Below are 26890 nucleotides of genomic sequence, written 5' to 3'. Positions count from 1 at the left end.
AACTTTGGTAATTCATATGTATCTAGGAATCTGTCCATTTCTTCTGTGTTTTCCATCTTATTGGCGTATAGGTTCTTGAAGTAGGTATTGATGATCCTCTGGATTTCTGCTGGGTCCATTGTAATTTCACCCTTTTCATTCCTAATTGCATGGATTTGGGCCTTTTCTTTCCTTTTCCCGGTAAGGTTGGCTAAGGGTTTGTCAATTTGGTTTATTCTTTCGAAGAACCACCTCTTGTCTTCATTGATTTTTTGTATCATTCTCGTAGTCTCCATTGCATTGACTTCTGTTCTGATCTTTATAATTTCCTCCCTTGTATGAGCTTTGGGTTTGTCCTGCTCTTCTTTTTCTAGAAGCTTGAGGTTCAGCATCAGGTTGTTTAATTGGGCTCGATCTGTTTTCCTAATATGAGTATTCAGTGCTATGATTTTCCCTCATTAGACTGCTTTCATTGTGTCCCATAGATTCTGATATGTTGTATTGTCATTGTCATTTAATTGAAAGAACTGTCTGATTTCTTCTTTAATTTCCTCTGTGACTCATTGGTTATTCAGAAGTGTGTTGTTCAGTTTCCATGTGTTTATGAAATTCTTGCGGTTTCTTTTGCTATTGATCTCCAATTTCATCACACTATGGTCTGATAATATACAGGGGATAATGTCAATTCCTTTGCACTTACTTAAGCATGTTCTATGAATGAGTATGTGGTCTATTTTGCAGAACAACCCGTGTGCAGCTGAAAAGAATGCGTATTCTTATTTTGTGGGGTGGAACACTCTGTAAACATCTGTTAAGTTCATTTGTTCAAGAGTTTGTGTTCTAATATTTCATTACTTATTTTTTGTCTAGTTGATCTATTTGTGACAGTGGGGTATTGAGGTCCCCCACTATTACTGTATTAGTGCATATATGACTTTTCATGTCTGTTAGTATTTGTCTTATATAGTTGGGCACACTAGTGTTTGGTGCATAGCTATTTATGATTGTCATCTCTTCCTCTTGGATTGTTCCCTTTACAAAGAGGTAGTGTTCTTCTTTGTCTCTCTTAATCAGTGTTGGTTTGAAATCCACTTGATCTGCAAAGAGGATAGCTACTCCTGCTTTTTGGGGGGTTCCCGTCACATGGAGTATTGTTTTCCACCCTTTAACTTTCAGTCTATGAGTTTCTTTTTTTTTTTTTTTAATTTTTGTTTAAATTCTTTTATTGGTACATTTTACGGGTACAATACGTTTACATTTATCATTGGGTGCTTGTACCTGTACATGATGTATCTTGGTTCTTTTTTATTTTTGGTACCGGGGATCGAACTTCAGACCTTGAGCTTGCGCAGCAGGCACTGGAACCACTGAGCTAAATCCCCGGCCCCTTCTTTTTGAATTAAATGTGTTTCTTGTATGAAGCATATTGTTGGATCTTGCTTCTTGACCCATTCTGCCAGTCTATTTCTTTTGATTGGTGAATTGAGACCATTGACATTGATGCTTATAACTGATACATATTGACTTGTCATTGTCATGACTTTTTCTTTTTGTTGGATTCTCCCCCTTTGCATTTAATTTCTTGTCGGACCTGATGGATTCATTCTGCTGTGTTTCCTGGGGTTGTGATCCTCATTGTCTTTTCCTAGGATATTGTCTAAAAGTTTTTGGAGTGCTGCTTTGGTATTCATGAAGTTCCTAAGGTGCTCTTTGTCAGGAAAGTATCTTATTTCTCCATCAATTTTTGAAAGATAATTTTGCAGGGTATATCAATCTGGGTTGGAGGCTGTTTTCCTTTAGGGCTTGGAATACATCATTCCAAGCTCTTGTTGCCTTGAGGGTTTGCATTGAGAAGTCTGCTGTGATTCTGATGGGTTTTCCTTTGTATGTGATTTGTTTCTTTTCTCTCACTGCTTGTAGAACTTTGTTCTTCTGTTGGGTTTCTGGAATTTTAACAATTATATACCTATGTGTAGATTTTGTTTGATCAAGGCTAGTTGGAGTCCTATATGCCTCACTTATCTGTATGTCAAGTTCTTTTCCCCTCCTTGGGAAGTTTTCTGCTATCACTTCTGTGAACAGTTTTTTTATGTCATCTGCACTCTCTCCTGTTTCTTCATTGACTCCAATCAGTCTTATGTTCTTCTTCTTTGCATTGCCTAGCAGCTGCTGGATTGATTTCTTGTGCTCCTTACAATTTTGAATCAATTTTTCTTTTCCTGGTCACTAATTGCAATCTATCTTCTATATCTGAAATTCTGTCCTCACATTGGCTCATTCTGCTGTGTAGTCTTTCAATGGAGTTTTTAATCTCCTGGAAATCTGTTTGCATCTGTTTTATGGATTCCATTTGTTTCCTATGTTGGGATTCCATCATGTTTCTCAGCTCCTCTCTAGATTTATTAATCATGTCTTGCACTATGAGCGTAATCTCTGCTGTTATCTGAGAAATTATTTCTGATTTCATTTTTTCCAGATCCTCTTTTGTTGCCAGTTCAGGGAGCCCAGGTGGTTGAGTATCAGAGTGTTCCATCTCGTTTCCCTTTGGGGTTGCTGTAGTTGATCTGGAAGTCTGTTTTTGAGACTTGTTTACATGTCTTCTCATTTCGAAGGGGGTGGGGGGGCGGTGGGGATGTGTGGTGTGTGTGTGTTGCTGGGGCCCGCTCGGCTCACCTCCTCTGTGCTGGGAGCAGTGGTACAGCACCTCAGAAGCCTCCTCTGTGCTGGGAGCAGTGCTATGCTGGCCCGGAAGCCTCCTCTGCATTGCGAGCGGTGCTACGGCAGCCTGGAAGCCTCCTCTGCTGGGGACTGGAAGTTTTTAGGAGCAACCTATGAAATGGGAACTGTCAAGGGACCAGATGACCCAGCACTAGCAAGCCAGTCCCCAGCACGCAGGCCCATCATGTAGTAGACCTGTTCTCTGAGGACCCCCTTCAGGCTCCAGAACATTCAGCACTAAGAAGTGTGTGACTCTTGGCTCCACAGATCCAGAATAGCAACCTACCAGACTCAGTTCCTTTCCTTTTGGGCCTTTAAATGGTTGAGGAGTCTCATTATTAGAACGTGTCAGACATGACATCAAAGGGAAGCCCATGGGTGAGCCCCAGAGGTTGGCAAGATGCAGAAGCTTTTCTCTTCCTGCTGCAAGGGGTGATAGTGGTGGTAGCCCTGCTGGAGCCTGGGAGGCCCAGGTCTTCCCCCTGTTTGTTTTCTCAGACTAGGGCTGAGACAGAAGCCCGGACACAGAACATTCTAGAGAGCCCAGCATGTAGCATCATGGGAAGGGCAAGTGCAGGAGAATTGCTTTTGTTTCTCCCACTCATGGTTTCAGTCCTGCAAACAGAGAGTCCTGGAGCTGGTGATAGGCACATGGCAATGTGAATGTAGTTAATGCTTCTGAGCTGTGCACTTAAAAATGACCCTTTTCTCTCTTGTGAATATTTAATCACAATTTAGAAAATAAAGAGCCTGCACATTTTCTCCTGTCCTGTGCTGTAGGCCCTGGGACTTGGCTGCCTTCCTTTACTCTCCAGCCCTGACTGTCTCCTCCTGTGTCTCACCCACCCTTGCTCCCAGCCACCGCCCCACCAGGTGACACTGCCTCTGCATGGTGACCCAGATCTAGTCCCTTGGCATTGTTGGAGTCACCTTCTGTGACTGCTTTTGCCCATGGGGCAGCCAACAATCAGACCCATGGGGAGGGAGTTAGTGTCTTCAGAGGGCGACACGTCCTCATGGGAGCTTCAGTTCCCTCTACCACGATGGCAAAGTGGCTCACCTTTCCTGTCTGTCCTTTGAGCCAGGCGTTCCAGCCTCTACACCCAGCCTCTCTTCTCCATCTAGGCACACTGGGGGGCCATGCTGGGTTTGGATCTTGGCAGCCTCTGGGGCCCTCCAGCTCACCCTTTGTCTTGCTTTTGGTCCCTCTTTGTGGCCTCAGCCATCACAGATGGCTGATAGGTGAGAGAGACCCTGTAGCTCATGGGTAAGAGGCTGCTCCTTCTCTGGGCTCCGACACGCTCAGGTTCAAATCCTGGCTCAGCCCCAGGGCTGGGTATAAGGCCTTGGCTAAGTCATGCAGACTGGCTGTCCTCAAGTTTTGTCTTGAAAATGGTGGTCATATACCTTCCTTCTTGTGCTCCAAGGACTAAAGCTGAGTCAGTCCCTGGTGCAGATTAAATGCTGGCAGGGAGACAGAGGCAGCCTGAGCTCCGGAGCCAGATGATGGGGCGGCTTTCGGTCTCCGTGTGCCTCGCTTCTTTCCTATGGGTCAGGAGTGCTGGTGACCACGGGGACTGCACATGTGTGGACTTAATCCAGGAGAGCACTGAGCGCGCTGTCTGCACACATTCAATGGTCAGTGCATGTTAACCACCATTGTTCATCACTAAAGAAAATGATACAAACTAGGCACATGGTGCACATCTGTAATCCCAGAACTTGGGGAGACTGAGGCAGGAGGATCACAAGTTTGAAACTAGCTGGGCAACTTAGTGAGACTATATGTCAAAATTTAAAAAAATAATAGCAGGATGGGGATGTAGCTTAGTGTGAAGGCCCTGGGTTCAATCACCAGTATTGAGAAAAACAGAAAGAAAATCCCAGAATTCACAACAAAATTCATAGCTAAAGTAGTCAACAAAAATCAAACTTGAACATACATTTACTAAGGTAATTTTATAAAGCCTAAAAGCTTTCAAAATAATTGTTTTAATTTTAACTTTTATTAGTGCATATTTGCAGTATGGGACTCCATTCCTCCTCGGGAGCTGGTACCAGTATATAACACATCTGAATTCTTTTTTACATACTTTTTCCCACCTCCTCCTCCCTTCCCTCCATTTCTTGGTCTCCCTTTCATATGCAAAAGATCTATCTCCCTATTATCTATTTTTTTATTTTGCTCTTTTCAAAATAAATATTTCTTAGTACCCTGAAATAAAGAACATCCACAAAGTAAAAGAAAAAAATGTGGAAACAAAAATAAGCTGACATGACATAAGATTTATAGACATACTGCAAATATTTCCAAAAGTATTCTGGATTTGTGCTATAAACTTCAAAGTCTGGTGCTGGGGATTTAGCTCAGTGGCACTGGGCTTGCCTCGCAAACGAAAGGTCCCGAGTTTGATCCCCAGTACCAAAAATAAATAAATAAAATAAATAAAAACCTTTAAAATCTGTTTCAAGGGCTTTCTTTTCCTCCCCATTGTAGAATTGTACTAGGACATGCAGCCCATGTTCACGTCAGTGTACTACTTGGATCATACATCGATCATCACAGAACTGAAAGGTGTAAATACACACATACACTGCCAGGAAAAGGCGGAAAAGCAGAGGTTACTGATGTGGCTTCATGTGCTTCCTTCCCCCATGCCTACCCCGAGCCAACTGCCGCTGTCTGGGGTCTTGCAAACAGAACATCCACGTGATACTGGCATCAGGTGGTCTTGGTTGTGGTTGGAAGTAGCAGTCAAATAAGAGCAGGAAGCAGGAGACCAAAGAGTAACCCCTGAAAGGCAGTGCCCACGCCTCCCTCTGTGTGCTCATATCCTTCAAAGGCTGATGAGGACTGTCATGGTATTATTCCATCCACGAGCAGAGCATGCTACAGTGCTAATATCAGATCTGGTTCATTCAAATGTTCAGAAGCCCATTGTGTTCCGGGTACCCTCAAACAAAGGATTTCCAAGTCCTCAGATTGTTTGGTGTTCACTTTATTCCACAGAACAAGAAATGATATCTAAAAGATTAAGACTTGTCCTAAAGCTACAGAGTCACTAGAAAACAAGTTAGGATTTGAATCTCTTTCAAGGATTTTGGATTAGGAATGGGACCAGGTGTAGGGATGCATTCCTGTAATCCCAGCACTCAGGGAGTCTGAGGGAGAAAGATTACAAGTTGTTGGGGGTTTTTTTGGTATTGGGGATTCAACTCAGGACCTTGTGCTTGCAAGGGAGGCACGGTACCACTGAGCTAAATCCCCGGCCCAGGAAGATTACAAGTTTGAGCCCAACCTGGCCAACCTAGTGAGATCTTGCCTCAATATATAAAATTTTGGGCTGGGCATGTAGCTCAGTGTGAAGGCCTTGGGTTTAATGTCCAGTACTACCAAAAAAAAAAAGTAAGACGATGGAAACTGAGTGCTCATCTCATCACTGTAGCAATTGGTTTTTCCCAACAAAGGCCACAATATGTAAATTAGAAACCATCGAAGTACTAGACTTTATGGTCCTTTATAACTAGTTTTTTTACATTAGAGTTTATTAGGTGCAAATTATACTCTGATTAAATTGTAATAGTTTGTTCAGGTCCTGCCTCTTTCATCTCGCTTCACGTAGCCCAAGATATTTAAAACATTTTCTTAACAAACAAAAGCCCACCGAGTTCAGGAGATTAGTGAAGGGGATATACACAGAACGTTCCCTTTAGGGACACCTACACAGTTATAGTACACGGAAGTCTGACAATATTGTGGGAGCTCAGAGCAGACACTGCCTAACATGGCAGGGACAGGAGACAGGAAGATTTGCAGGAAGTGGTCTGAAAATGAAGACTCAGCCAGGCAGAGGGGAATAAGGCTGACAGGAAGACAATGTGCTCCAGGGTCTGATTTTCCTTTTCTTTGACCTGGGAATGAGAACTTGAGGCACTCTAGGAAGAGAAGCTTAATGTTGGTTGGGTTGGAGTATGTGGAGAGAAATAAAATTTGTCCAGAGGAAAAAGGGCCTCTTGGGCTCTAGCTAAGGAACCGGGACTTGATCCTAAGTCAGGAAGCAAGCTTTGATGAATCACATTTGCTGTTCCCATTCTGGACGGAGAGTCTCGGCTTCAGCACAGCCTCCACAGAGCAACCACGAGCTTGGGTTGAAGCATCTTTGAGGTCAAACATCGACTGTTCTCCTAAATCGGTAACAGTTTCAATCCTCAGAGCGGTGTACGAGTTTAAGAACTATCCCTTGTTTGCAGAGGAATGTCAAAGTAAAATCATTCTGGGTCTGATATCTGGGATGATTAAATGATAAATATCTATTGGATAAATCAGGCATTGAGCATCTATAATGTTTTGGAAGAATTATTTCAAACAAAAAAATGCTTATCAGTATTGAGAAAAACACGCGAGATGTACACATATATGCACGTAGAGAGAACCTAGTGATATGAGACACAGATTTTTTTCCCCCCCTGGAAAAAATAGGACCAAGAAGAAACAGAGTTTGATGTTTCATGTCCCTGGGATTTATCCTATGTGGGCATTGCTTTTGTTAAGGCTTTCATCACTTCTGATGAAATTTCAAGGTCCACACAGTGCTTTTATAACTAGGCAGCTGTTAAAGATTTCTTACCAACCAAAAGACACAAGAACACTCACTCTTAAGAATAGGAATTTATTTCACATCATTGAAACTTTACACATTATTACTGGCCTTCATTTGAGTTGTTTTTTGAGTTATACATAATTTAAAAAGTGGTAGGATTAGAAAAACCAAAAGTTATCAGTTAATACTAGCTGGCACTTATTATATACCTGCAAATTCACTCATGGCATTAGCTTCTCATTTAACATTGTTCTCACAAGAGTTTTAGAAAAAATATGGAATTCTGTTACTCTTTCAAAATTGTTAGTACAAAATAATTTAATTTGTGTAGCAAGAGAGGAGTTAAACGTAAGGTATATCTCTGTTTAAAACGGGGGGGGGGTTAAATAAAACTTACAAAACAAGACTTCCTCTAGAATTTTTGACTCATTTCTCGCTCCTGAGAAAATGGCCTTTTAGGTTTGGTTTGGTTCACAATTCCGAAGTTGTCCTGTCAAGGCCAACCAATGGAGTGTCCTGCCTCTGGGGACAAAGGCGGCTTGGTCCATCTTCCGCATGCTTCCTGACCTTCACATCTTTGTCTGTGAGACCGACTCCAGTGTGGGATACAGGTCACCCTTTCCTGCATTTTTTTTCTTTTCTTCTTCATCAAACCGAGCTTCAACCTCCACTGGATTCACGTAAGTATAGAACCGAGCCATGATGGCAAATATGACACAGACCACCAGAAGCAATGCAGCAAATAGAATGTACTCAGCCCACTTTGAAGGGATCAGAGATGGAGTAAGAAAAAAAAAAATACAAGTTCATATTAGTGTATATATTACATGTGCATTTTCTTGCTATGTCTAGGTGCAAGGTGCTTTGAAATTAAATTGTTATGGAAAATTGGTGGGCAGGGTGTTCAGAGAGATTGGCCAGCTTTTCTTGAATGCATGAGGAACAGGTAATATTTTCTAACAGCACAGCACACAGAAACACAACATGAATGGGGGATAAAAGAGAATTTTGGGAACATTCCAGTCTTAAAACACATGGCTGAAGCCTGAAGGACGGAACCAAAAGAACACCTCTGTGGGGAAAAGAGTGTGCTGAATTCTACCCAGACAAGGCCCTTGAGTGATCCCATGGTGACCCCTTGAGCTCCTGAACATGAGCTTTAGCACACACTTTAATGGGACCTGGTGAGGGTGACCATGAAATGACCATCTTGACGACACCTCAGAGGGAGACCTTGTGTGCCACAGTGCAGAAGGAATGATTTTAAACGTCAGAAAAGCCCTCCTTTTATTTTAGCTAGAAAAATTGCCACCACTTCAAGAAGGGCTTTAATTTCAGGTATTATGAAAGTTTCTAGACAGCGTGTCTAGTTCAGGTAGTAAGCTGTATTCACTAAAGCTAGGAAGGATGATTTCTTTGATAGTAAACCATGTTAGTAAGTGTGCCATGAACTCAATCTGGTTATTTTGGTTGTCACTTTCCAACTGTATAATACCAGGGAGAAATAAGAACCAGTACACTCTTAGCTAAGAGGCTACTGGTAACAGCCCTGTCTGGTTGATTTGGTGACTTTAACCAGCTGTTATCTAAGTAACCGTGTATTTATAGATGGCGAGGGAGAGTCACAGTTACGACCTGTAGTGATAAACAGAGGACCCCAACTTCCTCCTCCACGCTGTACCTGTTCACTGAAGTGGCCTGCCCCTGCTACGATAAGCACAATGATGTTGCCCACAGCCACCGTCAACAGCCATCCTGCCTGAAGTACCGACTTCATGTTGGAAGGAGCCTGAGGAGGGAAAGCGAGGTGAATCTCAATCTAGATCTCGGTTTCAGAGCAGAACACAACCAAGCAATTCACTTCATCGAGCAGTCTACCCTCAAAGTGTGCATCATGAAAGGTCAGGCGCTCCCTTGGGTAGCCAGACCCTCGAATCCTCTCACTGCTCAGCACTCTGGAATCCATGCGCATCACTCTCCGCACACTTGCAAAGTGGTCCGCTTAGTAAAACATACAGATCTGCAGGCAACCAATTCTCTCGCTGCAGGAGAGCATGTAAGCTGGGCCATCCTACACGTCCTTGCCACAAGGGCTGCTCTCTGGTCTGCAAGCCTGCTCATCGAGAATTCCCTGCTAGGCTTCCAAAAGCCCCTTCACGCTCTCCTCCCTTTGCCTTTGCCTTTGTTAGACTTTGAGATTGTCACAGGAAGGGATTATCCAGCTCGTATTTATCATCTTAACTACCATAATTTTTTTTTTTTTTTTTTGCAGTACCAGGGGTTGAACTCAGGACCTTGCACTTACCAGGCAGGCACGGCACCACAGAGCTACATCCCCAGCCCTTAACTACCATAATTGAAGGTACGAGAAATCGTGGGATACAATGATCATAACTGCAGTTTTAATAAAATAGTTCAGAAACTTAACCTATAACCTGGGTATCAGGTTATCAGGTGCCTCATCTGTCAAATATATTTGAAAGCAATATGTTTTAGCTTATTCTTAAAGCTAGACCTTATTTGACATGTTCGTTAGGAGCTACACTGACCTTCACTGAGCCTTAACTACTATGAGGACACAGATCTATAATGAGCACATTTTTGAGTAGTTGGTACCATTTGGCTGTTTAATCTACTACCGTGACTCTACTGACAATCATTAATATAGTGTTTTTACTTAGGACTCTATACTCTCTATTTATTTTTTTAAAGTGCTGGGGATCAAACCCAGGGCCTTATTCTCTGGCCAAGGGCTCCACCACTGAGCTACACTCCCAGCCGAGGATGCAAAGTGCTAGAGTGACCACAGGAATACAGACACATATGAATGTACGCACTCACAAAGCTACCCGGCTAGTGTTCTTACTCAGCAAAGGCCCTGTGATCTTTCTCAAATCTCAAAAACCTTGCTCTGTGGAGGATACAGTGCTTTTCTAGAATTTTTAAAAACTATACGGACTGGGGATTTAGCTCAGTGGTTCCGCCACCTGCCTCGCAAGCTCAAGGACCTGAGTTTGATCCCTGGTACCAAAAAAAAGAAAAACTATAAACATGCAGCAATTCAAGATTTAAATTAAGTCTCAGAAGCATTCTTGAAGGTAGGGGGTTAGGAGAAGAGTGGTTAAAAAAAAATAAACGAGAAACCTGTGAATATGAGAACTCCAGTCCAGTGACAGAGAAGACCACTTCGCCACAGGTGAGAAGGAAATATTGCGGGATTTGCAAAGCCATGTTGACTGTGTTGGGCGAGATATCTTCAAATTGCTTTATTCCAGGGCAGCCGTTACTCTAGACCACGAAGGCAAAGGCAAGAAGTTGAAATTGAAGTCAAGATTGCTTCTAGAACAACTGTTCAAATGGACATTGAGTTTGACCTTCTAGGGTAATGTACAATTTAATAAGAAAGTACACTGTTTAAACGTAAGTGTTCAACACTGCCTTTTCTACTTGTGATGGGACAGCGTTGGATGGATTGAAAATGTGTTCACTAATATTTTCCTCTTAAATGAGAGTAGATTGGAAGTCAGCTTTGTTTAAAACATTGCTACCTCTCTGAAGTATAAGTTCCTAAAGTCCATGTTTATAGTCCATAAGGAAGCATCTGATACTGGTCAACATGAACTTCTAATCCATGTAAGTCAGTCTGCTGAATTTTATTCTAGTGGTTAACTTTGGTCAATGATAAATTGAAGAAGTAGTGGTGAGTTGAATTAATTCTGACCATTTCCAATATAGATCCTAATACTCATCTAGTCATATCATGAGGATGTCCTACATGTTTGCAAGAGTTCATGCCAGTAAAGGCTGAGTAGAACTGATAGGATGGACTGTTACTGACCTGCCTTTCAATTACGTAGGTATAAGCACCACCGAATTCAAGGTTGGAAGATTCAAAATCACGTGGACATGACTCTGGAAACTCTGTTGAGCTAATCGTGAAGCTTTTTCTATTAAGAGAAAGAATAATAGAGGTTAACAGTCTTGACATTATAAGTCTCAGTGTATTAAAAAAAAAACCACTTGATACCCTTGAATTTCATTTTTGTGGGGGTTTTTTGGTACCGGAAATCGAACTCAGGGCCTCATACTTGGCAGACTGGTGCTGTGCCGCTGAGCTACATCCCGGCCCTACCCTTGAATTCAGAGCAAAGTGTCCAGGAAAGGTACTTACATGCCAGAAGAAAAAAACTGATACTCGCTGGCATTATGACTGGTGACATCTTCATAAACTTTCCCACTCATTGTGATGTTGACCACGTTGTTAAAAGTATTTACAAATCTGAAACAGAAAACCACCTGTCTTGTAACTGAACAGTGGAATGATTTATTCTAGATCACAGGACATGCACCTGACATTGGGCTATGCTACCATTTTTTTCCCTTTTTTTTTAGTACTGGGGATTGAATTCAGGATCTTGTGCTTGCGAGGCAGGTGGTGGAACCACTGAGCTAAATCCCCAGCCTTATGCTACCATTTTTGAAGGAACTGAAGATGCTTGCAGAAAATTCCTAGTGCCTAAAGGCAGAAGGTTAGCTATTACTAGCTCAGTGGTGTTTGGGGACAAGTAAATAGGCATGGAAATAAACACTGGTCCTTGCCCCATCCAATAGGCAGCCATGCCTTGGTGCTCCTTGCTCCAAAAGCTTTAGTGTTAAAGAGGTGAAGGACCAAGACCGGAAGTTGCCCTGTACCTAGAAGACATCCTGGGCCAGGATTCTTTCAAGGGGTGAGGAGCAAAACCATTGTTTCCTTTACATCCAGGAGCCAGGGGCAGAGGAGGACCTTGGGAAGGATTGAAGAGGCAGTTTCAAGAAATTGCTCTCAGATGGTAGAGACCAGTGTGGCTCTGGGGTGACAATGACCAGGACCCTGCTGAAATGCAGGAAGGAGTGGATACCCAACAGGCTCTGACCCTAGTCCCAGGGCTTCCAGTCTGCCAAGTCCCCCATGCCTAAGCCTCACACGGAACCAAGTGAGTCCTCTGCCTTCCTAGGACCACAAAGGTGGTGGGCAGAGAGGGCAGATGATTAGAGATCACTTCCTTAAATGGTGCCGGCTGTAGAAGGCTCTGAAACTCTTGTAGTACTAAACAGATGAGCGGGTGCTGCCTAAAATAAGACCAGTTGATTTTTCCCCTACCAAATAGGTAAGTGAAGGCTCATAGCAGATCATCAAAAGCAGAGAACAAGAAATAATAGTGCACATTTAAGTTCTGTAAAGAGCAATTTAAAGTTTATGCCCATAAAATGTGGCCAAGTTTCATCAGCTTTGTAACACATATTAATTTGATACAGTGGTTTTTATATGTAATTTGTAAAGGATATCATATTCATACATCTGGGGTACATGTTCAAAATATTTTTATTAGGTATGATGAACAGTTTAAAGGCTACTGCCCTAGAGAAGCTTCCTATATATGGACAAAGAAACAGGTAAGAATGTGGGTTGTGGTATTGTTTGGCAAAATGGGAATAACAAATTTTCTTGAATGGTAGAATGGATAAATAAATTGTAGTATACCTATGCAGTGGAATACTATACAATGGTAAAGTGAATGGATAAGAGAAGTACATATCAATATGGCTAAGTATTAAAATAATAGGTTTTATATTATCTATAATATTACAACATAGTATTTATGAATACATATAATATGTACTGATATAATGTTTAAGAATACATAAGAAAGATAAACATCAAATTTTCAACTCATTTTTGACCAGAAGAATTGCCCCTTTAAAGGCCAATTTAAGGTAATTGTTTAAATCTTGCAAATTACCGATACCATGTAATCAAAAGGATTTCATTGGCTGAAAATTTGTATAGTCTTCCTTTAATTCACATATTACTCAGAAGTCTGACTTCATGAAATTATTGAAGTTTTTCTATTTATTTTCTGATAACCATTTTTTAGAGCTTCCCCTTTTTGAAATCTAAGGCATTACTGAAATAATAAAATCTTTGATCCATTAAGGATTTGATGTTGTCAGTTAGTAGAAAAAAGTTTCTCATTTATCTTTTACCACATGGTGGTGGGGGGTGATATATTACTAAACTCACACATCTCTCTTCTTTTTCAAGATTTCATCAAAGAAAATCTTTTTAAATAATTAAGCTTTTATAAGCTTTTTTTTCTGGTGCGTTTTTATAGTACCAGATCAAAGAGGATACCACAATCTGAACTGCTCAAAATTTCCACCAAAGCAATGACATCCTCACTCCAAGGCAAAAAGGAAACCCCCGTGGGGATTCCAGCTCAGACTCAAATGCAAAGGTCCGGGAACGACCAGGTAGGTGACCATCAGCAGCATATTTCCTTCCAGATCCCCTGGGGCAGCTGTGTCTCGGTGTGCGGGTAGGACAGAGGGACAATCCCAGAGATCTGAAACAAGGTGTTCAGGCCTGAAGTGTAACCCTTCCAAATCCACGTTGGAGCCCTAACTCTCAGTGCCTCAAAATGTGACTATTTGGTGAGGTCTTTAAAGAGGTAAAATGAGAGCCGGGAGTGCTGGTGCACACCTGTAATCCCAGCACTCAGGAGGCTGAGGCAGGAGGATTGTTATGAGTTTGAGACCAGCCTGGGCTGCATAGTAAGTTGATGGTCAGGCTAAACTACATAGAGAGACTCTGTCTCACAAAATAAAATAAAATAAAATAAAATTTAAAAAAATTTTCATTAGGGTGGGACTTAAACCAACATGACTGGTGTCTTTATATGAAAAGGAGATTAGGACCTGGGCATGCATAGAGGAAAGGCCATGTGGAGACACATCCAGAAGATGACCGTCTGCGAGCTACGGAGAGAGGCCTTGCCTCGGAAGAAACCCACCTTGCTGGTCCCTTGATCTTGGACTTCCAGCCAGAGGAACAGTGAGGACACAGCTTTTTGTGCAAGTGAGCCACCCATTCTGGGGTACTTGGTCATGGTAGTTCTGGCAAACTCATATAAAGGAAACAAAGGAAATGAAGGAAGGAACAAAAAAATCTGAAAAGTCTTTGTCGTGCTGAGCTGAATAAAATGCCCATATTTAGTTACACTGCAGAGGGATCTGGAAATGCCAACGAGAAAGAAGTTGCCGAGTTTGAGAAGATGAAATAAGTGACAAAGACTGCAAACACATTTTCCCCGTCGGAACAAGTGAGCGCAGCAGGTACGAAGGAAATAGAGATGAGGCATCAGAGCCCTGGGAGAAAAGGTCGGCATTCAACCCCTGAGCCAAGAGTGAGATGAGAACAAGGCGTTTTTGGTCAATGTATACTACACACTTCATGCTTTGGGGGGAGATAGTGCCAATGATAGGGTATTAAAATCTCACTTTCTGATTGCTCATTTTGTACAGAGAAATAGGGTGAATTTTTGCTGTTGTCACTCTTGCCTCTTGTGACCTTGGTTCGAGTAGAGTCCCAAATACTTTTTATGTAGACAGTTGTCACCTGTTAAGTAGAGACAGCTTTATTTCTTCCTTTCTAATCTACATGTTTTTGTGTCTTTCTCTTATCTCGTTCCTCTGGCATCCAGAAGGATGTGGAATAGAAATGGGGAGAGTAGTATCTTGTTCTTGTTCCTGATCTTAGGGGACAGCATTAGACTTTTTCCAGGAAAGTTTTTTGTAGGTGTCCTTCTTAAGGGTAAGGAAACTCTTACATTCCTAATTACCTTAGTTTTCATCATAAATGGATGTTGACTGCTTTTTCTGCATCAGTTGATAAGAAGGATGTGGATTTTCCTCTTTAGTTTATTTAGATGAAAGATTATATGGATTAATTTTTAAAAATCGATTGCACCAGCCTTACACTCTTAGGATAGGCCCCATACTCTCATTTTATACTCTTATTACAGTTGAATTTTACTATGGGCATGCATCATTTCCATCAGAAAGTAATATAACTCGAATTTTAAAGAAATATTCATACCTGATTCCATTTTCTCCTTTGTCTGGCTTCTTGTTAAGCCCATCCTTTACCTGAGGAGAGCAAACAGTAATATAAAAACATTTCTGATATTGAATTCCTTAAAATAAATTCACATTAACATTTCAGCCTTTGAGGACAGTGATGTCAACCCTTAACCTAGTAGCTAAGGGCATAATTTTATTACATTTGAAGGGCTCTATTTTTTCAGGCTGACAGGAGCCTTTAGTACTTTTGATCCTTGATTTCCAATGTTTCCAAAGAATACTAATTTCCAAGAACTTAGACCAAAGTCAATAGCTCTCTAATTAAGCAAAAGACCAAGAAAATTAACGGCATAATTACACACACACACACACCATATCCTGCTCGACTCTTTTTAAAATTTTTAATTAGTATTTAACCCTTTCCATCTACCAGTCCAATTTTAACTAGAAGTCAAAAGATATAATACCACATAGAAGTAAAACAAAGTCACACCAATAAAAGTCAGGCCTCCGGCTTCACAAACAGCAGTCAGATGGAGATGTCAGCTACTCACCACGCGGTAGTGACTGGGGCCCCACACTAGGAGGGTGTGGCGATGGCCCTGCTCAAAGTCTTGGGCCACCCCCGTGACGGGTGATCCAGGGGAGGACACGTTGATGCTTGTCAGTTGGTCTACATCAAAAGTCATAAATGTATCTGTCTGTCAATGGGTGGAAGGAGCCACAGTTAATCACAGAGTCCTGTTTTGCACTTTCAAACACTGTAATGGCCCAGTTACTTGGCATTCCAGCTGTCCAAGTTCACGTTCTTACCCACTGACAATGCCTTATGGAGAGCTGACACGTATCGCTTCAACCTCACGGATTCTGCTATGAAGCTTTTTAGCATTACCATGGGAATTCTACTTTCCACCAAGCATTTTACTTTTGTTTCATGACAATTAATGGCATGGAAATTATTTCTGGCACTGGGCAAAGAACAGCAGCAGAGGAAGAGCAACAGCCCCCATGCAGCCAGTATTGGGCTGACGAATGCGTGTTTAACCTTCTTCAGGGTCACTAGCTTGGCAAGGTCAAAGGCAGTGGTTCCAACTCTGGCTGAGTAGGAATGAGAGCAGTCACACCAAGATCTCTGGGGTTTGGACCCAGCTATCAGTGTTTTCCAAGCTTTCTGGGTGACTCCAATATGAACTCAAGGTTGGGAACAACTAATCCAGAATACGACCACGTAGAGCAAGGTTTCCTGACCTTGGCACTGTTGACCCTGGGCCAGCTAATTCTTTGTTATGTCAGCATCTCCACTTCTACATATGAGGCACCAACAGGACATTTCTAGTTGCAATGACAAAAGAGTCTCCAGAAATTGCCAAATGTTCCCAAGGGACACAATCACCCAGTTTTGAACCACTGCCCTTCCTTGCTACTTGAAGCATGATTTTTTATTTTAATTTTTTTGGTACCGGGGATTGAACTCGGGACCTTGCGCTTATGAGGCAGGTGGTGGAACCATTGAGCTAAATCCCGGGTCCCATGGATTTTTTTTTTATAGCAGCAGTACCCAGGAGCCTGCAGAAATGCAGTGTTTCTGATCTGCTGATTCAGAATCTGCATCCTAGACAGGCATGGTGGTACATGCCTATAATTCTAGCACTTGGGAAGCTGAGGGGGGAGGATCACCTCAGATTTGAGGCCAGCCTACTACATGGTGAGTTTAAGCCCAGCCTGACCTTGAACATAGCGAGACTATGTCTCAAAAACACCAAAAAACAAAACAAAACAGAACAGAACCTGCATCCTTACAAGCTGCAAGGCGGTCGGTACACAGATTCAAGTCAGAGGTACATTGATCTCGAGCAGGGCCAGCGAGAGAGCAAGAGACTGAGGCATTGTGCTTCCGGGCAGATTTGTACCAGGCCTACGACAAGCTGCTTCTCCAAATCCTATCATGACTCAGGTCAGAAGGCACGAAAGAAGGTTGCAATTCCCTGTGCTCACTTACTTGAGACATCTGGCCCAGGGTCACTGTTTCTCCAGGAAAAGATACAGTCACGTTATCGTTTCCAATATTCAAGACTTTAATTTGGACATGGTGTGCTTCGGGGAAGACTGGAAGAGTTTTCTGTGCAAAAGAAGAAAAAATTGACAGTGAGGTCTTCGATGTGATGCAGACGGTCATTTTCATCTGCGTCCTGAAGTCCCCTTCCTTCTAGCCATCCAAAGCTGTGCTGGCAGGGATGTGGAAACACCCCTGCTATGCCTGTGGCCACTTATCTGACCTCATGGCGACCAGAGAAAAGGGCACTGGAGGGCATTGGAAAGATCCTGTGTTGGCCTTGCCTGGCACCTCCAGCTCCGAGAATGCTGGGTGTTAAGCCCGTGTCTGGGGTCAGAGCAGCCACAGCCTGAGAGAGCAGCTCACTTGGCAGCAAGCCTGGATCTGACACCTGATCCCTCCCTGTCCTCCGAGCCCATCCTCAGCCCCGAATGTGACCATCTTCTCACAAATGCTTTCAGCCTCGGGCCTCCAGGTCTGGGCTCAGGGCTTCTCTCTCTCTCTCTCTCTCTCTCTCTCTCTCTCTCTCTCTCTTCTCTCTTTTTCTCTTTTACAATGCTCTTTCTCAAATCCAGTGCCACCAAAGCAATCCACTTCCACTTTACCCACAATTCCTTTCCCACAAAGCCAGCCATGAGCAAGAGAATGAGCACACCCATGCTCAGAGCAGGCTTGTGCCCAGTAGCCAAGAGGTGGAAGGAATCCAGGTGTGCATGCACAGATGGGTGTACAAAGAAAATGTGGTATGTCCACACCATGGAATACTATTCAGCCTTTAAAAAGAAAAGAGATCCTGTTACATGCCACATTGTGGGTGAGCCTTGAGGACATTGTGCTGAGTAAAACAAGCCAATCACAAAAGGACACATACTCCATGACCCTGCTTATCTGAGGTGCCTAGAGAAATCAAATTTGTACAGACAGAAAGTAGAATGGTGGATGCCAGAGTCTGGGGGAAGGAGAGACGGAGAGTTGTTTAATGAGCACAGAGGTTTAGTTTGGGAAGACGAAAAAGGGTGTTGGGTGGGGACACAACAAGATGAACGTGTGTAACGCCGCTTAGAAAGGGGCAAGATGCTAAATTCCATGTTGCATTTATCACAATTTAATTTTTAAAACATTTTTTAATTTGAAAGAACTTGAAAGAGAAGGTTGGGAACAGAGAGACTAAGAGACAGAGAGAAACCCTCTCACCTCATGTTTCACGAACCACACAACACCTACTTCTGGAACTAAGACGTGATCTCATGCTAACAACATCAGGAGATTAGTTTAGTGCACTGCGAGTCCAAAAGATGTGGATTAGCTTAGGGGCTAACCGTTATTAGAGACATCAGCATCCAAAAATGTGTATTTCCATCACAAAGACTATGTGCATACTTTGAAGTGTTGCTTGTTAGTGAATGACAAACTTTATCAGATTTCTTGCACGTTGAGATTGCAAAGAACCATAAACTTCCTTCTTGATGAAAACTGGATTGTAAATGGAAGCTGTTTGCATACCTTTCTTCTTCTAAAGGAGAGTACCCATTCAACCCTCTTCCCGCTGCGCCTCTGCAGTGTGAGAATCCAGTGTTCATGGATGGAAAGGGACTATTTTGACCCTCGCCCCATACCATTCTGTAGCTCCATGGCCTGGAACTGTATATAGGGAGAGACCCTGGTGTCCCCAAGTCCTCTTAGTTCTGGAGAAAGATTCTGCGTGCTCCCCCAAACCCACCAGGAAAGGATATTGGAAACTCAAAGAAGACTCACATCAATTTCCACCTGCACAATGGCAGCCACCACAAAGGCCATGGAAGCCAGGAACATTCCAACTGTCATCCTCTTCAGGGAGCTGATGGATACAAGAAGAAAGCAAACCTCAGACAGCTTCTCACAGAGATGCTAAGGATAAGCTTCAAAAGACGCCTTCCTGGGCCAGGGATTTAGCTCAGTGGTTCCAGCACTTGCTTTGCAAGCAGAAGGTCCCAAGTTCAATCCACGGTACCAAAAAAAAAAAAAAAAAAAAAGACACCTTCCCACCTTCCTCTGGTGCAACCAGGTTCCCTGCAATGGGCAGGCACTAGGAAATGTCTCTCATTCCGGTATCTGTGACCAGGGCTAAGGGAAGCAGATGGATACCACTTCTCATTTGCACTTTTATGTTTAATTTCTAGAAACAACAGTTGAGGTGATACTCAGGATTGTAGCTCACATTTTATCACCACATGGTATGATTAAAAAATATGGTGAATGCTTAAAATTTTTAAAGAAGTATTTATTACAGTAAAAGACCCATTGCCATTAACTCCCTCTCCCTTTGAACACCTTTATCCCATCCTTCTTGTCACTTTCTGAAGCAGATCTGGAAGTCCTCTTTCATGAGTGTCTTTAGTTGTGCTGTCATGGCTGCCTTGATTCAGAACGTTTACCTTTCATGTTTTTTTTTTTGTTTTTTTGTTTTTTTTGGTACCGGGGACCAAACTTGTATCCTTGTGCTTGTGCAGCAGGTGGCAAAACCACTGAGCTAAATCCCTGGCCCATGGTCCTTTTGATTTTGAATTCATTCTGAATTTTTTTTTTTTGGCACATCTCTTAAAGACCCAAAAGAGACTTCTAGAACTGCTTCAGAAAGTGGTCAGAACAATGAGATAAGTGTGCTCAAAGTGAGGGGGGATATTTTGAGGGGTGATTAGTGGCAATGAATCTTCTACTAGAACAAACATTTTAAAAATTTAAACATTCATTGTATATTTTGACCGTACATACATAAGATAGCCTTAGAGGCTTTTTCAGGCACAATTTGTAGAATTTAAAAAAAGTTTTTATCTAGTTTGGTTTAGTTTTTGCAGTACTAGGGATTGAACCCAGGGCCTTTGCATCGAGTTGCATCCCCAGTACTCCCCGCCTCCTTTTGAGACAGGGTCTCACTAAACTTCTCAGTTGCCCAGGCTGGGCTCAAACTTGCAATCCTCTGCCTCAGCCTCCTAGAGTGCTGAGATTAGAGGTGTACACCATGTACCTGGCTAGGACCTTGATTTATTTATTTTGTGTGTGTGTATGTTTTTTTTTGTACTGGGGATCGAACTCGGGACCTCGAGCTTGCACAGCAGGCACCGGAAACACTGAGCTAAATCCCCAGCCCAGAACCTTTATTTTTAAAGGCATTTTAAAAACATTGACAAAAAAAATCGTAATTCATTTCTTTAAAAATCCCATCAACTGATAGAAGGCGTCCTTGCCCTGATGTGCCAGAAGCAGAGGGAGTGTGGTTCCCGGGCAAAGCCCCAGAAAACTGGCACCTGTACTAGCCCAGACCAACCCAGAACCTACGTGAAATTGAGGCCGCATTTGGCAATCAGAGGATAGATCACAGCATCGAAGATAGGGACCATGATTACAATCAGGATGGCGTTCACAGTCTGCAGGGGAAACAGAGGAGGTTAGCGCTGCCTCAAGGACCACTTGGGGCTCCGGAAGCAACTTAGCAATTTTCTCCTACCTGCATCTGATCCGGCTGGATTTCAATAGCGCCCTGCAAAGAAAGAAAAGAGAAATCTCATTGAAAAACACCATGAAAGGAAGGAGAAAGAGGACAAAGGGACCAAAACAAAGGAGCAGTGACCAAGGAAGGTAAAATACGAGATCCCAAACTTACAATTCTCCCAGTCATAGTTGTCGCTTGCAGTGTCCACCTGGAGCCCTTCAAAATGAACACATTTTTGTATCAGTTGGCAACAGGTTTTTAAAAATTTCCCAAGTCTTTTTAAAATCACAAATGAGGCCTGAAAAGTTATGGGATTTAAAGTTTTGTTTTGTTTTGGTACCAGGGATCGAACTCGGGTCCTTGTGCTTGCTAGGCAAGCGAGGGAACCACTGAGCTAAATCCCCGGCCCTGAGATTGAAAGTTTTAAACATCAAGTTGGCCTCCCAGCTCCACAATAACACAAGGTAGAGAGAAAGAAGTTGCATTTCTGTTACACCAGGGACACCACATACAGAGCCACAGCCCTCATGAGGACACACACACTGCTGCTGGGACTCGAAGCTGTCCTTGGAGTTAGAAAGGCTCGCCAGAGCATGGTTGGAAGCTGCTGCCACCTGCAGAGTGAAAACAGCTCTGTACTCTCAGCAAAGTCCACTCTGATTGATAGGAGCCACATTTAATGTCTAGAGGGCTTAACATGGATCCCCTCGAGATGGTGTGAATCCTAATCTCAGCAGCCCAGAGACAGTTAACTTGCCGGATAGTAAGCGGTGATCCTGTAACAGGCACGGTAAAAAGGATCTCTTAGGAGTTAGATTTTTTCTTTTTAGAGATAAACAGTTTCTCCTTTTAGAGATGAGCAGCTCCTGCAAAATTCCTCCTGCTGGGTGTACAAGCCCCTCCTGTCCGCAGCCCCATGAAGGACAGAATATGCAGACACTGGCCCCGGGAGGCCAGACCCCCTCTGCTTTCCCCAGGGAAGGGAGGAATAGAGCTGGACATAGCTGGGAGGATAAAGCAAGCCTGGAGATGTGTACTATCTGTCCTGTACCCTCGCCTCTGTCCCCGACTATAAAAGACCCCTGCACACCTAGACAAAGCCAGATGGTGACTGGAGGCACAGGAGGCCCCTCCATCTCCTTGGAGCTGGCTCTGAATAAAGCTTTTTCCTTTTCATTAAAATAAATGGCCTGCTTTGATTGGGTCAGCATGGAGCAAACAAAACTGCACAACTGATGATTTCTGTGGATGTCAACACAGAAAGGCTTTAATGTGAACCCATCGTGTGTGTCCACCAGGCGGACTTCATAGAAAGAAATCTGCCCCTTCACATTCTTAACATATACCAGTCACCCAGCACTTCATACCCAGCCCCAATTTGAGCCTTACAGCCTCAAGCTGGGTTATCATGACCTTTCCAGAAGGGCTAGGAGTTCTGATGCCAAGTCACCCAGCAGTAGGCGAGGTAGGCTCCTATCTGGCACGCAGGGCCACTTCCCTGCCCCTACATCTCATGCTCACAAGTAAGGAGATTAATGTATATGCTCAGTCTTTTCCCAAGGGATGATTTACACTTACAGTAGCCTTCCCGTACGATAAAAACACATACGCTCATAGTTTCCTTTTTTTAAAACTTCAGTTTCTAAAAGAAATAAAAGAAATACTGTCCTATTTTCTTCAGCTCCTAAGCACTGTGCATTGAGTTGCCTAGCACTACTGTGCAAGATTCCAATGTGTGCCTTACAGTGGGTAGGAAGAGCAGAGCAACCAGTCACCCTGCTGGGCTGGGTCACTGCGCTGGGGGAGATGACTTTGGTCACATCCCTGATGGCACTTCTAGCCCAAGCATTCCATTTTGAGGAAGACATCAAGACCTGTCGGTCTCAACATCCATGGATCCCATCCAAGGCAGGACATCTTTTTATCTTGCTGGGTCAGTAGAAAACAAGCTCTCTTTCCCCTCAGTTTTGACTGGCAGGAGTCCTGGATGCTGATAAAATTTCCCACAAAGCTAATTTCCTGACTGTGCCTCATTTGCCTCACTTGCCTTATTGCTTGCAACAGTGAACAGAAGCTTCAAGAATTGTTTCTTTTTTTTTTTTTTCTACAGATAAACTCAATGTGATATAACCAATAAGTGAAATCCAGAAAAAAAGAAACTGGAATGGAACATTTTTAGGAGCTAACTATGAAGTATGGCTCTGTACATGGTAGAACCCAGAGTATGTTTGCTAAACACAGAAACATTACCTGCTGATCAAACAAGGCCCAGAACATGGGGAGCGGAATATAAAGGAACATCACCCTTGTAACCATCTTAATTTGAGAGATAAGCCGCTCCTATAGGGAGGAAAGATGAAATGATTTGTGTCACTCACAAAGCCAAGGTACATTTCAGAGTTAGACATTTGCATCTAGAGACAAACTAGGAGGTGATTAATTGTCCCAAAGAACACCATCGCAGGCAACGTTAGATAACTATTGAAAAGATGAGTGAAAACATCCGGTTAGGAGGTAATTTACTACTCCAGTTTGCAAAATGTAAATCCCACTAACTATAAATGCCATCACCACTCCTTACCTCTTCCGTGTTCAAACTAAAGTTATATAATCATAATTACATATAATTAAGGGCAGTTATACCATATGAAAAACTAAGAAAAGGTAATAATTTCAGATAAATATATCCATTGTTTATCAAGTTCTCAACTTTAAAAAAGAAAACATTATGTACATATACCAACTCCCCATGAAGAATGTAATCATTATGCACTGCAAACACATTTAAAAACTAAAAGTGAAAAAAATAAATTTAGGCATAGTCTTATTTAATGTGCTCATAATGGTGAGGGGGTATCACTGATAACTATGCCCTTGTAGAGTTAATGTAAAGAGCTGTGATTTCAGAAGTGCTCGCTGGAGGACCCGGAAGTGCCATAGTAAGAATGGTTCCGTACCTCGTATTTCTCTTTAGCCCAGTCCAGCCAGTGCTTCCGCTTGGGAAATTCCTTACTCCGGTGCCTAAACCTGTTTTTGATGGCAAACTGAAAGAAGGAAGGAAAAACAAAATTTCAAAATAGAATCAACAACATCATCAGGGAAACACATTGCAATTACACACATTTTAATGGAAAAATCAGTGAGAAAAGCAAAATATGAAATTGTATGTTCGGTATACTGAGTATGCTAACAGGCACAGGCTGAGACATTTGTCTTTAGTTTCCTTCTAATTAAGATGTTTCAGGGTAAACAGAGTCACTGTCCCCACCTACTCCAGGCCCTTTGGAGAAGTGCGTTCAGTAGAAACACAACACAACACACATTTTCAGTTAAGTTTTCTAGTTGCAAAATTAACAAATGAAAGGAAAGCAAATAAAATTCATTTAAAATATATCTTATTTAACTCAATAAACCCTAGATATGATTTTAATATATAATCTATTAAAAATTAGTGAGAATAGGACCGGGAATTTAGCTCAGTGGTGTCGCCGCCTGCCTCGCAAGCGCAAGGACCCGAGTTTGATCCCCAGTACCAAAAAAAAAAAAAAAAAATTAGTGAGAATCTTTACATTATTTTTTCATCAAAAACTTTTAAAATTCAAGGAGATTATGTCCACTTATGACCTATCTCAATTTAATTGCTAAATTTTTTATCAGAAACATATGACCTGTCTTTCATTTCATATTTCTAAAATTCAAATTTCATATTTAAAAAAATTCAATTTACATACTAGGTTGTTCCAAACGTTCAAAATCTTTCTGGTAACTGAATTGAGCATTATTCAAAAAATTTAAGATCAAAAAACCCTCAGAAATACATTTTAAGAAAATAAAAGTAGGGAACTTGTCTAGCATGTATGTGCAAGGGCCTGGGTTGGGTTTCATCCTAAGCAAAGACAGACAGACAGACAGACAGACAGAAAGCAAGCAAGCGACAAAAATTTTTTAAATATCAGTGATTTCTTATAATCCAGTCAATAAAATAACCAACGCATTGAGCATATATTTCAATTGAGGGTAACACTGATCAGAAAATGCACTAGCGTGCACACAGCACACTTGCAGTGATACAGCAGCAAGAGGGAGTGAAGTTGGTGGCGGGGGAATGTATGTGACCACAAGGCATTAACTCAAAGCTGTAGGATGCAGGTCATACGGTTCTATGACACATATATTCACTAAAAAGGTATGTAAAGGAAAAAATTTTTGATTCTGTTTTCTAAAGATTCCTACTTTCAACATTTCTTGCCTGCCTATAAGTGTTCCTATATTTCAATAGATGCATATGCAAGAAACAAAATTCTGCACATCCCTATTACCAGATTCTTTGAAAACAAGACTCGTGATGGCTATGTGAGATGCCAGAGATGTTCTGCAAATTAAGCATCACTTTCCTATGTTCAGCAATTTGGTGGGCTTAAATTCTTGCCAAAATATATTACAATGATATTCTTATTTTTTGTATACTGGGGATTGAGCCCAGGGACTCTTAATGGAGCTACTACCCAGTCCTATTTATTTTATTTTATTTTGAACTGGTGAAGTTTGTATTAAATTCACAGAAATAAAAAACATTTTGTGAGGAACAGGAATGAGGCCGCAGCAAAGTGGGAGTCAGGCCACCAGGGGGTGGGGAAAAGGCAACAGGATATAGATCATACATCGGAGCCCTTTTTATCTTTGGGACAGGGTTTTGCTAAACTGGCCAAGTTAGATTCGAATTTGTGGTCCTCTTGCCTCAGCCCCATGAGTAGCTGGGATGACAAGTGTGTTCCATTGATATTCTTGGTATGTGAATCTATGTTCATTTTAAAATATTACTTTAACCTATTATTATATTATATACCTTACATATATTATATTACTAGCCTAATTCCTTCAAATAGCATCATTGACCTCACGGTTTCATTACTCTTGATATACAGTGCCAAATGGAGTGGCCCATTTTTGTTTCTCTGAAAAACATCAGGCACTGGGTGCCAATGTGATAGAGAAAGAGTCATTTTGCCCACTGATCTTACTTCAGCTCAAAAACCACTTCCAGGGGCCGGGGATTTAGGTCAGTGGTTTCGCAGCCTGCTGCACAAGTGCAAGGACCCGAGTTCGATCCCCCGTACCAAAAAAAAAACCAAACCACTTCTATTCTTCCTTTCTTGAGTTCTGTCTGTGTGCTTTTCCATATAAGAAGTTTATAATTAAAGCTGATCAAAATAGTTAAGAACACTAAAGATATGTTTAAGGGAAAGAGAAAGAATTGAATTTTAACTGAAAGGAGGTATGAGATTCTGGGGTGAGTCGACGCCTCAAGAAAGGGTTATGGAAATACTTACACCAATGCACTTGGCCACTTTACCCATGATGTTGCCCGGTGGCTGGAACTTCTTATATATCCGACTGCCGGTAACAAATACAACTAGATGGAACAAAGGAGGGGTGTTAATGTAGCATTTGCCAGAGCTACCTGTGGCCTGAGAGATGTGCTTTTATTTGAGTAATAATCTTGTTTAGAAATAACTGGATTATTTATACAATGGCTTACCTGTTTATCTCACAGTTGAGAATATTTTTTGTTTTTTGAGACAGGTTCTCACTATGTAGTTCAGGCTGGACTTAAATTCATTACATAGCCCAAGCGGGTCTTGAACTCATGGGGATCCTCCTACCTCAGCCTCTGAGGGCTGGGATTACAGCTGTGAGCCATTACATGAGGATGTGCTTTTGAGCCTAACAATCATAAACCCTCTGAGTAATGTTATGTCTGTGCTCCACCATATAAACATTTAAGCCTAGTATGATCTATCAATTTCCCAGAATGTATGGCAGCTCACAGACCCAGTACAGCAATTTAAGCACAAGTTCTATTTAAAGGGAGACAAAAGGAGTAGATGCTTTCATGTACAGGATTCATGCATTATTCTGCAGACAAGCACAGCATTAATTTTCTGGCTATAGTGGCAGGAAAAATATTCTTACCATTTTTCTTTTTAATATTCAAGCAAAAGCACTTAATCTGTTGAAACAATCATATGGTAGAATTTTTTTCCTACGGTCACTATACAGAAGCACAGTTACAATTAATTGCATCTGTAGCTTGTTTTACAAAAATTGGAAGCACCTTTGCAATGAAGCCATTCTTCCATGGACTTTGTTAGCAAAAGCCATATTGTGAGA

General features: G+C 42.0%; 1 protein-coding gene across 2 annotated transcripts in view; it reads right to left on the bottom strand.

Annotated features, from left to right (window-relative positions):
- Window positions 1–7351: 7351 nt before the first annotated feature.
- Window positions 7352–26890, bottom strand: part of Slc15a1 (solute carrier family 15 member 1) — a 45590-nt gene continuing 26051 nt past the window's right edge. For both annotated transcript variants that reach the window (XM_004858628.3, XM_087193065.1), the window contains exons 9-23: window positions 26050–26132; window positions 23677–23763; window positions 22970–23059; window positions 20891–20935; window positions 20735–20767; window positions 20566–20654; window positions 19006–19087; window positions 17197–17316; window positions 15752–15898; window positions 15214–15263; window positions 11470–11577; window positions 11137–11245; window positions 10443–10586; window positions 8980–9087; window positions 7352–8059 (exon numbers count right to left, since the gene is read on the bottom strand). In XM_004858628.3, the coding sequence (XP_004858685.2) occupies window positions 7868–8059; window positions 8980–9087; window positions 10443–10586; window positions 11137–11245; window positions 11470–11577; window positions 15214–15263; window positions 15752–15898; window positions 17197–17316; window positions 19006–19087; window positions 20566–20654; window positions 20735–20767; window positions 20891–20935; window positions 22970–23059; window positions 23677–23763; window positions 26050–26132 (1487 nt within the window). In that variant the 3' untranslated portion in view covers window positions 7352–7867. The remainder of the gene's footprint in view (window positions 8060–8979; window positions 9088–10442; window positions 10587–11136; window positions 11246–11469; window positions 11578–15213; window positions 15264–15751; window positions 15899–17196; window positions 17317–19005; window positions 19088–20565; window positions 20655–20734; window positions 20768–20890; window positions 20936–22969; window positions 23060–23676; window positions 23764–26049; window positions 26133–26890) is intronic.

This window comes from Heterocephalus glaber, unplaced genomic scaffold (genome assembly GCF_053883595.1).
Source record: "Heterocephalus glaber isolate CG9 unplaced genomic scaffold, H.glaber_assembly_v1.0 deba00001578, whole genome shotgun sequence".
NCBI classification, from domain to species: domain Eukaryota; kingdom Metazoa; phylum Chordata; class Mammalia; order Rodentia; family Bathyergidae; genus Heterocephalus; species Heterocephalus glaber.
This window is presented reverse-complemented; position numbering and strand designations above follow the sequence as displayed.